The sequence below is a fragment of the Cajanus cajan genome, chromosome 5 (assembly GCF_000230855.2).
Source record: "Cajanus cajan strain Asha chromosome 5, NIPB_CcT2T_4, whole genome shotgun sequence".
NCBI classification, from domain to species: Eukaryota; Viridiplantae; Streptophyta; class Magnoliopsida; order Fabales; family Fabaceae; genus Cajanus; species Cajanus cajan.
In genome coordinates this window covers 7483507-7496058 of record NC_138521.1, presented here as the reverse complement: position 1 = coordinate 7496058, position 12552 = coordinate 7483507, and the positions used below count along the sequence as shown (strand labels likewise).

The 12552-nt window shown below is 30.5% G+C and overlaps 1 protein-coding gene across 1 annotated transcript; it reads left to right on the top strand.

Annotated features, from left to right (window-relative positions):
- The first annotated feature begins 5627 nt into the window (after positions 1-5627).
- LOC109788503 (tyrosine-sulfated glycopeptide receptor 1) lies at positions 5628-9318 on the top strand. Its single transcript, XM_083074851.1, has one exon. It carries the CDS (start codon positions 5816-5818, stop codon positions 9125-9127), a length of 3312 nt encoding a protein of 1103 aa, XP_082930977.1. The 5' UTR covers positions 5628-5815; the 3' UTR covers positions 9128-9318.
- The last annotated feature ends 3234 nt before the right edge of the window (positions 9319-12552 follow it).

Genomic DNA, 12552 nt, shown 5'->3' with positions numbered 1-12552 from the left:
CTTTTTACCTCTCAAATCAGCTTCTCACCACACCTCCAATTTCAAAATTACTATTTTCTTTTTTATATATATACAAATGCCAAAATTAATTTTTTTAGGTTCGTTCATGGAGTATTCACAGCCGACAGCAGTGACTAATTCAAGCTAAAAATATATTAAAAAATTGACTCCATCATTAATTCAAGCTATTTAAATTTAATTATAAGGTGAGTTTTTTTTTACTGCATTAAAGGCGAGTTCTTAAAAATATAACTATATTTAACATTCACATAAAAAAAATAAAAATAAAAAACTCATTCGTAATAATTGTATTTAACTAAACTTGTATCAGTGGAATGTCTAATTACGATCATCTTGATACTTTAAATTTTTAAACGAAAGTTTTTTATTTGTTTATTTTTAAAACAAACTTGTTTTAAAATATTTTTTTCCTTCTATTTTATGTTAGCAAGTTGCTCTCTGTCAAATATCCCTCTCAATTATCCTTACACGTATAAAATAGCTTATTGCCGGAAAGTCAACGGCCATTATATATATTTTAATCCTTTTCAAACTACATATTAGTGTATATGAATGGATAATTATAATTTAATAGTTTGCATTATTTTCGTTGGATATTCCAATGTTTAATGATAGTTTCATTTTAAAAAAAAAAAGTCGTACTTGTTTTATGAAGAAATTAAAAAGAAAAATGTCAACAAGGTTTGTGTTTTTCTCTTAAAGGAAAAGCAAAATAAAATTCCATTGGAGTATACAATGATTCAACAAGTTTTCTTTTCCTTTATGCACAGTAAGAGAGAGAGATTGATTTATTCACGTAATGAATTTTTTTTTAATATTTTTTATACAATGAATTATTATTAATCTTGAACAAGAGAACCTCAAAAATTAACGTGTGTGTATTGGAGGTTTTGCAGTGTTCCTTTCATCTTTTAATAATTGGAGCACTAATGCTCTTAATTTAATATTCTTAGGCATCTAACAATTAAAAAACTCTAATCGTGTCAGTTCTTAAATTAATCTCCACCTTTCACTTCCTAAAAAAAACTCTATCTTTCTCTAAAGTTTGCTACATTAAATTAAACAAGATAATTGCGTGCCTTAAAAAATTGGATCATTACTTAAAGAATCAAAGTATTGTATATGTTGACTTTTTCACAATATGATTTTTTACACCTTATAATTAAATATGTCAAGTTGACTGATAAATAAATCTACTATTGCAATTTTGTGGTGAGAAATTTGATTAATTTGTATGAGGTTGTAAATTAAAAATATTATTATTGTCATTGTACACTAAATAGAAAGTAAAAGAGAATTATACGATTTTTTTTTTCAATGGATGGAAAACAAAAATTAAGTCAAATAATGTGAAACAAGCATTAATCTATTATATGAAGAGGTATCTCATGACCTATGTGAGATTAATCCCATTACAAAATGTGACATGACTAATTTTTTTTCCCTCCAACATACGTATAGCAAAAATGGAAGTAATATTAAAGAACTGCCTAATAAAAAAGTTTAAAAGTTTTGTAATTTGTTAACTAATAAATCAATATATAAGGAAGGTATAATTTTATTATTTTATTTCTATAGTATATTTTTAATATTATAATAATATTTTTTTTTACATTTTTTTTGTCTATTTAAGTATAATTTATTTGAATACAACTTAATTTAATCATATATTCAATTATTTTTAAAAATTTAATTTAATAATCATCTCAGTTAATCTAATTCATTTGATAATTAAAGAAAATATTAACTCAATGACAACTAGTAACTACCATCTAAAAAATCTTTACATTTATATCTTGTTTGGCAGAGAGAAAATGGGTAAAAAATTAGATGGAAAGAGTATAAATAAGAAAATAAAAATAAGTGAGATTGTTTGTTTGAGAAAAAATAGAATGAGAAAAATTAAAAGGTAATAAGTTTTATTATTTTATTTATTTTTATTTATTTATTTCTCTCACCTCTTATATATATATATATATATATATACATTATTTTTCATATATTTCTCTTTAACTAAATAATTAAATTTTTACTTTATTTTTTTTTATCTATTTATTCTTATTTTTTATTTTTCTTAACTCTATTTCTCACTTATTTCTTTCTTTTTTATCAAACACATGTTTAGGATCATTAATTTTGACATGTAAAAATGTCACATCTTAATCATTTAAAGTGACTCAATTTAAAAATGGTCTAACAATTGGTGTATAATTTGATCACTAATTTTTTATAGTTATTTTGGCATCTAGTTTTTAATGGATATAAGTTTTTTCATTAACATAAGCTGAATTTTCTCGCAAATTTACTAATATGTTTATATTCACAATGTAATAATTAACTACGGAGAAGTTTATTAAATTATAGAAACAATAAGTAAATTTTTTTATATTAATTTCAACACTTTCTTTTCTATATATATTATAGTTATCTTCCCAAAAGGGGGTAATATGTTGAGCTCAACTTCCTAAATGGTTGAGCATATCTATGTCTTAAAAAGTTAAAAACTCTGCAAACTGATTTTAAATCTCACTACCATTTTTGTGTGGCCGCCATCGCTTTGCAAAAACTTTAGCTTATTTCAAATATCAGTAAAATATTCTTTTAAAAAAAATTATATAGTTGAAAAGTATATTGTTAAAAGACTAGATTATATTTAGAAATAATATTTTGAAGTGAATGTAGAAAAAAATAAATTTGTTAGAATTATTATTAGGACAAATTATATTGTCACCCTTTGACTCAAGTCAAAATACGTTTGGTACCAATTAGGACAGGCTATATGCAATTTAATGAGTTTGAAACCAACTCTAAAGCAGGTTAAACCATGATTAATTAATGTAATTGCATTCTCAACACCTCAATAATTTTGTATGTTATGATACTTTTATTGTTTTATATTCAATGTAAACAATTAGTTTAAATGTTTAATTATTTCTGTAAAAAAAACATCGATAAACTAATTGAACAAGCGATCTCAAGCCGTATTCCAACTGAGTGATAACCATGTCGAATTTAATATCATTAAGTTAAATGATAATTTATACTAATATGGAAAAAAAAAATCCACTTATTTGAGGTGCAAACCTTAAACACTTATCAATTTTTATTTAGGTTAAAAACACCTTATCAATTTAATAACTTCTTACATTGTACAAATTTTATAAAAATACAATTGTTGAAAAATATACTATATAAACATGATAATCACACGCATAACTTTTTAATAATTAAACTTTTATAAACATTTAATTTTATAATTGATATTTAAAGTATATTTTTAAGTTATTTTTTTTAAATAGCTAAAAAACTTATTTGACAATATTAGTAATGTTTGTAAACAAGTTTATTTTAATAACTTGTAGTGCTATTGAGACTTTATTTTAGATAATATTTTACTTTATACATGTCAAATTCATGTATTATGTTTAAATCTTAGATTTGAACTTGTGCTTATAGTGTGGTACTTTTATTTTTTCTTTTCAATGTCCTCTATCTACTTTGTTTTTCTAACCAATCATCTCGCAATATCGAGAGAAATGTACTTGCAAAAAACATTCTGGTGTTTGAGTAAGTAACTCACTCAATATAATAAATGTAAATATATTTTGAACAATAACTTTACCTCAATATACAATATTATTTATATTAATTGTGTTGGATCCAGATTCTCATCAATCTTAGTTAGAGGTTATCAATTAAATAATATGTTTATAATCTTTTTCTTTACCATAATTAGATTTAATCACCCTTATCTATCATAAACAACCATTTGTTGTACTCAACAACGTAAGTGTATTGACCTCCAAGGATGTTGAACAAATATCTCCTAAGGTGTTGGAGAGTACATCGATGCTTGAGGGTAAAAAATGAACATGCTTAGATACCAGAAAATATGTTGATGTTTGAGGGTGCCAAATGAACATGCTTTGGGTACCATAGAACATGTTAGTTCTTAAGGGTGTCAAATGAATATGCCTAGGTGCTAGGGCTAAATAAACATCCTCATATTTATATAGGAGCATCAATCTCTAAAGATGTCAAATGAGTATGTTTAGGTTTGCATAGACATGTCAGCCTTTGAGGATGTCAAATAAGTATTTTCCTATATACCAATAAATATATTGATTTATAATTACTTAAAGGCCTATTTAGTATAGGATTTCTTGCCGTCATATTGATTTTTATCAATAAAAAAACATTTTACCTTCTTGTATTTTCTTCTCATTTTATTATCTTTAAAAATATTTATTAAATTTATTTTACATTTCACAATATAACATTTTATTTTATTTTTATAGTTTGTATGGCTCATTGCTAGTCTCCGTCTATCTTCTTTTGCTCATCCTCATTTTTTTTCTTCCCCTCCGATCTCTAGGAAATGTATTTTTTTTCCTCATGCATTTTCAAATATATTTTTCTTGAGATTAACACAACATTATTCTAAACCAACTTTTTTCTTTGGCTTTTCTCTCTCTCTCTCAACACTTTCCATTGTTGACCTAGCACAGCTTGATAAGTTTTCCCCCCCACATTCACTTTCTTTTGTACAATTTGTAATTAAAATAATTGATCTTTAAATAAAAATTACAGACTTAAAAATGATTTAAAAACTTAAATTTTAATTACCTAAAAATATGTTATACATCTAATAAAATTAAATTTGGCTTAAAAAAATCATATAAACATCTCTCTCTCTGTCTCTCTTTGTCCTATTATTTTACATTATCAACTATTTCGGTATACAATTTCAATTCTTGTATTTCAATTAAGTAAATTTAACAAGTTTCAACTGATACACAATTTTTAAGTTTTCAATTATGTTTTTCTTATACACATTGTTAGTTAATATGAAATCTCCCAAAAAAAAGAAAATTTGAGAAAGTTAAAAATTAAGCAGAGTGCAGGCACGAAGGAAAAAGGTATGGGATTTTTGACCGACCAAGCATGTTTTGATATGGTATCCAAACAGGGCATTGACTGTAGATTTGAAAAAATGAGATTGAAAGAAAAAAAGAAATATAATAATGAATCCTTCCACGACGACCTCCACCAGAAACTGGTAGTTTGGTGGCAGCAATAGCATAGCATAAGAGCAGCCTTGTATTGTATTTATATCTTTTGTTGTCTGCTCCACACGTTATGTTATTGGCGTACTTGTCAATCATGTTTTTCATCATCATCTTTCTGAATTTCCACTCTCCCTCCACCCCAAAAAGTAAACGCTCCCATTTTCATTTTTTTAATGCCAACCATCCACTTCTTCTTTAATATTACAATTTTTTTTCTAAAGAGTGATAAATCAAAGCAACACCTCCAATGTTTCATATAGAAAAGTATTATCCATTTTCACTCAGAAAAGTATTACCCTTTTCACACAAACCTCTTCTTAATATTTTTTTTTTGTTATTATTAGAAATAACTTTTTAATAAATATTATCAAATAATTTCTAATAAATTTCAACAAATATGAAAAAGTTATTTTTAAGATTGATATCTACTATAATTTTAAATAGATCGATTATAAAGAAATCTTTAGTTACCCACGAAATTGTTGATGAAATAAAATCTTTATATTATCTATCTATGTAAGTATTTTCTGATTTCTATTTATCCTCACTTGTCAACGTCACCCTTCCACTCTCTCTCTCTCTTTCCCACCCTTCATTTTGCTTCCATTGTCGATGGATGGTCATGGTCTTCCTCATTCCCATGCCACCCCAACTATCTCTTCTTACATTGGTTCTTCACCCCCATATGTCCCCCTCCTCCTCTTCCTTCTCTTCTCCACTCTCTCATGACCAACCATCACTTCAAACATTCCATTCTCTCCTCAGTTTTTCTCATGCCATCACCATCTCCTTCCTCTGCATATTCCCTTTACACTTGTTACATGGTTTCCAAGTTAATGGTCTCTATCATAGGACCCTTATTTCTTCTATCCTTGGTTGTTGTTCAAGTCTCATCTTGTGACCAAATTGATAAACTCTCCCTCTTGGCCTTCTCTGGGAACATATCCACCTCTCCACCTTATCCTTCTCTCAATTGGTCTGATTCTCTTGATTGTTGTACTTGGGAAGGCATTACTTGTGATGGAGATCTTAGAGTCACGCATCTTTTGCTACCATCTAGAGGCCTCACTGGCTTCATCTCACCCTCTCTCACAAACCTCTCTTCTCTCTCTCACCTTAATCTCTCACATAATAGATTATATGGTAATCTCCAAGACCAGTTTTTCTCATTGCTCAATCACTTGGTAGTTCTTGATTTGAGCTACAATCGTCTTTTTGGTGGATTGCCACCTTTTGTTGTTGATAATAAAAAGAACACAAGTGGTGGTGTTATTCAGGAGCTGGATTTGTCTAGTAACCATTTCAATGGAACACTTCCAAATTCTTTGCTTCAGCACTTGGCAGCTGCTGCAGCTGGAGGGAGTTTGGTGTCTCTGAATGTTAGTAATAACAGCTTCACAGGTCATATTCCCACTTCTCTCTTTTGCATTAATGAGCATAACTCCTCCTCTATCAGATTCTTGGATTATTCCTCCAATGATTTTGATGGTGCCATTCAGCCTGGACTAGGAGCATGTTCCAAGTTGGAAAAGTTTAGAGCAGGTTTCAATTTTCTGTCAGGGCCTATCCCAAGTGATATTTTTGATGTTGTTTCTCTCACAGAAATCTCACTGCCCCTCAATAGACTCACTGGAACTATCGGTGATGGCATTGTTAGCCTTACCAATCTCACAGTTTTGGAGCTCTACTCCAATCATTTCACAGGTTCCATTCCCCTTGATATTGGTAAACTCTCCAAGTTGGAACAGCTTCTCCTTCATGTCAACAATTTGACAGGTACTTTGCCCCCATCTCTGATGAACTGTGTCAATCTTGTGGTGTTGAATTTAAGGGTCAACGGCTTGGAGGGAAATCTCTCTGCATTCAATTTCTCACGATTCCTCAGACTTACCACACTTGACCTGGGGAACAATATTTTTACTGGTGTTCTACCACCAACCCTTTATGCATGCAAGTCACTTTCAGCAGTGAGGCTAGCATCTAATCAGCTTGAGGGAGAGATTTCACCCAAGATACTTGAACTAGAGTCCTTGTCTTTCCTATCAATTTCTACTAACAACTTGAGGAATGTCACTGGGGCTCTGACAATACTCAGGGGGCTCAAGAACCTTAGCACCCTTATGCTCTCTAAGAATTTTTTCAATGAAATGATACCACAAGATGTGAACATAATAGAGCCAGATGGATTCCAAAAACTCCAGGTTTTAGGATTTGGAGGTTGTAATTTCACAGGTCAAATACCAGGCTGGCTTGTAAAACTAAAGAAGCTTGAGGCCTTGGACCTGTCCTTTAATCAATTTAGTGGTTCAATTCCTCCTTGGTTGGGTACACTTCCTCAGCTTTTCTACATGGACTTGTCTGTTAACCAGCTTACAGGAGTATTTCCAGTAGAGCTCACAGAACTCCCAGCAATGACATCACAACAGGCAAATGATAAAGTAGAAAGGACTTACCTTGAGTTACCTGTTTTTGCTAATGCAAACAATGTTTCCCTACTGCAATATAATCAGCTTTCAGCCCTACCTCCGGCAATATATCTGGGAAGCAATCACCTTAATGGAAGTATCCCTATTGAGATTGGGAAACTCAAAGTCCTTCATCAGCTTGACCTGAAAAGTAACAACTTCTCTGGCAGTATACCAGTTCAGATTTCAAACTTGACTAACTTAGAAAAGCTAGACCTCTCAGGAAACCAACTATCTGGTGAAATTCCTGATTCCCTCAGAAGATTACATTTCTTGTCTTTTTTCAGTGTAGCATTCAATAACCTTCAAGGGCAGATACCTACTGGTAGTCAATTTGATACTTTCTCCTATTCTAGCTTTGAAGGAAATGCACAATTGTGTGGTCAAGTTATTCAGCGTTCTTGTCCTCAACGAAATAGTAGTAGCACCGCAGCTAGTCGCAGTTCAAGCAGAAAAGTAATGATAGTACTTATCATTGGAGTCAGTTTTGGCATTGCTTCACTGATAGTAGTGTTGACACTATGGATACTATCCAAGAGAAGGGTCAATCCAGGAGGAGAGCCTGACAAGATTGAAATGGAATCAATTTCTGCCTACTCCAACAACGGTATTCATCCTGAGGTGGACAAGGAGGCTAGCTTAGTGGTATTGTTTCCCAACAAAAACAATGAAACCAAGGACCTTACCATATTTGAGATCCTAAAAGCCACTGAAAATTTCAGCCAGGCAAACATAATAGGATGTGGGGGTTTTGGTTTGGTTTATAAAGCAACATTACCAAATGGAACCACAGTGGCTATCAAGAAACTTTCAGGAGACTTAGGCCTCATGGAGAGGGAATTCAAAGCAGAAGTAGAGGCTTTGTCAAATGCACAACATGAGAATCTGGTGGCATTGCAAGGCTATTGTGTGCATGATGGATTCCGGCTTCTCATCTATACTTACATGGAAAATGGAAGCCTGGATTACTGGCTGCATGAAAAGCCTGATGGTGCTTCTCAACTTGATTGGCCAACTCGCTTGAAGATTGCACAAGGTGCAAGCTGTGGATTGGCCTACTTGCATCAGATATGTGAACCACACATTGTGCACCGCGATATAAAGTCTAGCAACATACTCCTTAATGGAAAATTTGAGGCACATGTTGCTGATTTTGGGTTGTCCAGATTGATTCTTCCATATCAAACTCATGTTACAACTGAACTTGTTGGAACATTAGGCTACATTCCACCAGAGTATGGACAAGCATGGGTGGCTACTCTGAGAGGAGATGTGTACAGCTTTGGAGTTGTCATGCTTGAACTTCTCACTGGGAGAAGGCCTGTGGATGTATGCAAGCCAAAAATGTCAAGGGAGTTGGTTGGATGGGTTCAGCAGATGAGGTGTGAAGGAAAACAAGATCAAGTATTTGACCCTCTTCTGAGAGGGAAGGGGTTTGAAGGAGAGATGCTGAAGGTATTGGATGTTGCTTGCATGTGTGTCAGCCACAATCCTTTCAAGAGACCAATCATCAGAGAGGTTGTTGAATGGCTGAAGAATGTAGGATCAGACAGCCAGCCAACACAGAAATAAAGACTGGAGGGAAATGTTTATCCCTCAACAAATCTTCACACATGTATACTTGTGCAAATTTTTTTTTTTGTTTTCTATAAATACAGATTATCATTTTTACCACTGTAAATGTTGACTTCCCTTGTCAGAACATTATTGCTAGAAAGATTTTGTGAATTATATTATGTGATCATCCATTTTGAACTGCAGAACTTTCTATTGTTCAACAGTTATTAATCTTTCTGATGATAAGTATAGTATCCTAAACAATGCAAGCCTATGCTAATATGTTTTTATTATTCTTGCTTTACTTCTCAATCTTAATACTGCACTGTACAAACTTACTGATTCTAATTATTACTATTATCTTTTACATTACTAAATGCCGGCCCTTTTTATCAGGACAGAATATGCAGGGTTTAAGTTCAAAAGGGGAAAATATGCTAGTTGCTAACTTTTCTTATATAATAATACCTCACTCCATCCCGCACTAGTACTGTTTATTTTATTCTTCTTGACAAATTATATTCCTAGACACTACATAGTTCAAGGGCAATTGAACTACTTGGTAACTGATTTAACAAATTCCACTCTCTAACTTCACATTCCCGTATATACAACTATACAAGACAAGACTGCTTTTGCATGCTTTAAATGAGATAGTTGATTCTAGGTAATTAAGTGTTAATAAAATGAAACTTTTGAGAATACATACTTGTACTGGAACATGACAACTGACATATCAAATTGAAAGCCAATTTCACATTCCTAATGGTTTTACTTTTGTTACTAAAGAAATGCCACAAAGGAATTTGCCATCAAAAGATACATGGAATAACTTCAGTTCACAAATCACATGTCATGCCATTTGTTCTGTAAATCAGTAATGAAATGGATAACTAAAACAAGTAACATTAACAGTTTATGCACCCTCTGCCTTCACGTCCATCAGTGGTCTTGGTTTAGTGCATATACCTGTGTGATAACATGACACTAGGAAAGAAAACCAACCATTCATATATATTTTTGGTGTACAATTGTTATCTAAAGGAGATGTAATTGTGCTTGAGCAATCAAACTATGTTCTACCAGAAGAGGAACTGTTAACTTCATGATTTGACAATTTGTGCTTAAAAAATAAATGTCACTATTGAATTTGTACACTGAAGATGACACGCTTTAAGGTTGACAGTTGTTCACTGTTAGATTCCTCGAGTTAATTCGAAATTAGATGCTTCAGGACAAAATCTGAGGCTAAAAACCAAAAGAAGAAGTGCACGCAATCACTGAAGAGATGAATGGCCCAAAGGTAGCAAAATCAACAACTTGATACACTCCATTATTTAATATTTACTGGATATGTATGTATTGTTTAGAGGGATGTGATATATACTCAACAGAGGAACATGTTGGAAGGTTATTGGAGATGTAACATCAATGTACATTGCTCATGATTATTGGTTGACTCTATATCCATCTTTTTGGCTGTTTCCGGTAGAAACTAGAAAGTCCTTCTTGCCCATTAAACGTGATGTTCATTTTCAGTGGTGGGGCTGTGAACACATAATGGCTGGGCATGATATTTGAAATTAACCATTTATTCACCGAGTGCAGAATCAAACAATAAAATAACCCTAAGTGCATCAAATCATATCCAGAAGGAGGATTGAATAGGAATAGCAGAACATAGTGGCTTAGCTACTATTCCATCTTTCAAATGTCAACAGAAACCAACCTCAAGCAAGCTTCTCCTGATAAGTACGGTAACTGGAATTTGGTTTACAATCATTAACAGGAACATCAGAGATTGATTTCAATAATTTCGTTATTTATCGTACACATACCTAATTACAATCTCAAAAGTTGAATAGTTAACATTCAAATTAGGAATCATGTATTAAAACTTGGAATGGGGATGTTTGATAAGAGAAAAGTTTCTTCCAGATTTATGAGAATTACAAATCTTATTAATCATAATTATTTGAAATAATTAAAATATGTTTGGTTATTCGTAAAGTTTATGAGAATATTCATGAATTTTTAAAAATTAAAGTTTTTCATGTTTGATTACATTATTATATTTTTAGAAATATAAGTATTTTTTAAAAATATTCTTTATTAAAATAAATTTATTAGATATGTTTATTTATTCAAATCTTTTTATAAATATGATATTAATCTATTTTTAAAAAGTTAAAAACTTATAGTTAAAATTATTTAAATACAGAATTTAACAAATAAATAAATAAAGAAAAATGAAGGATAAAAAAATATATTTCATTTTATTTAAATAAATTAAAAATGTTAACAAATACCATTAAACTACATAAACAAAAAACTTTAATAATATTATTAAAATTAGCAAGATAAAAAAATAATGAAATAAAGAAAGAAAGAAAAATAAAGATATAGGAGGGGGAAAAAGTGAAAGAGAAAGATAAATAAAAATAAAAAGAGATAGGAAGAAATAGAGAAATGAGGAGGGAGGGAGAGGGAGAGAGGAAGAGAGGGGGAGTGAGATTTTGAGAGAGATAGAGCGTGTGTTTGGTGTTGCGTTTTAAGAATTGATTTATCAAAATCAATTTTCTAAACGTAGAAGCTATTTTTATCAGCTTCAGGCAAAATTGATTTTCACCCTTGAAATTGTGTAAAGAAGAAAAAACCAAACATCTATTCAAAGAGAGGAATCACGTTTTTTGAAGAAAATACGTGCGTTAGCATGATGCAACGCGCATCCAAACACGCTGAGAGAGAGGAAGAAAGAGAAATAAAAAAAAAGACAGAAAGAGAAATTGTATATTTTAGAAAAGGATACTAATTTTTAGAAAGATAAAGATTCATAAAGAGAAAGAGAAATAAAAAGAAAGATAAAAAGAAAAATTGTATGTTTTACAAAAAGAAAATACTATGATTTTATATATATATATTAAACTTTTCCTTTAATTTGAGAAAGTTAGATTCTTATCTTCTCATAATAATATTTTTTATGAAAAAATAAGATGAAAATAATTTTTTAAAAATTATATTCATCAATATTTTTTAAATAACTACTAAACATACAAAATTAAGATTTCTATTTTAAGGTTTTTAGGAATATAAAAATTCCAGGCTCTCTAAAAATATCCCAAATACATTATTCCTCCTCTCTTTTTTACTTTTACTAAAAAAGATATTGTAACAAAGTATTTATTACATGTGACTAATTCTTTTTGAGAATCATAATTATATATAAACTTAATATATATGATAATAGCTCACTTTGAATGTGGATAATTCTTACAATAGAATTAACTTAATATATTTAATAATATGTCACTTTGAATGTCGATAACTCTTACAATGGAATTGGATTTAACATGTTTGACAAGTGATATTTGTATAAGACAAATACACAGCTTTTTTATACCTGATAATATTTTACAAAATTTCTAAAATGAGTATATTTG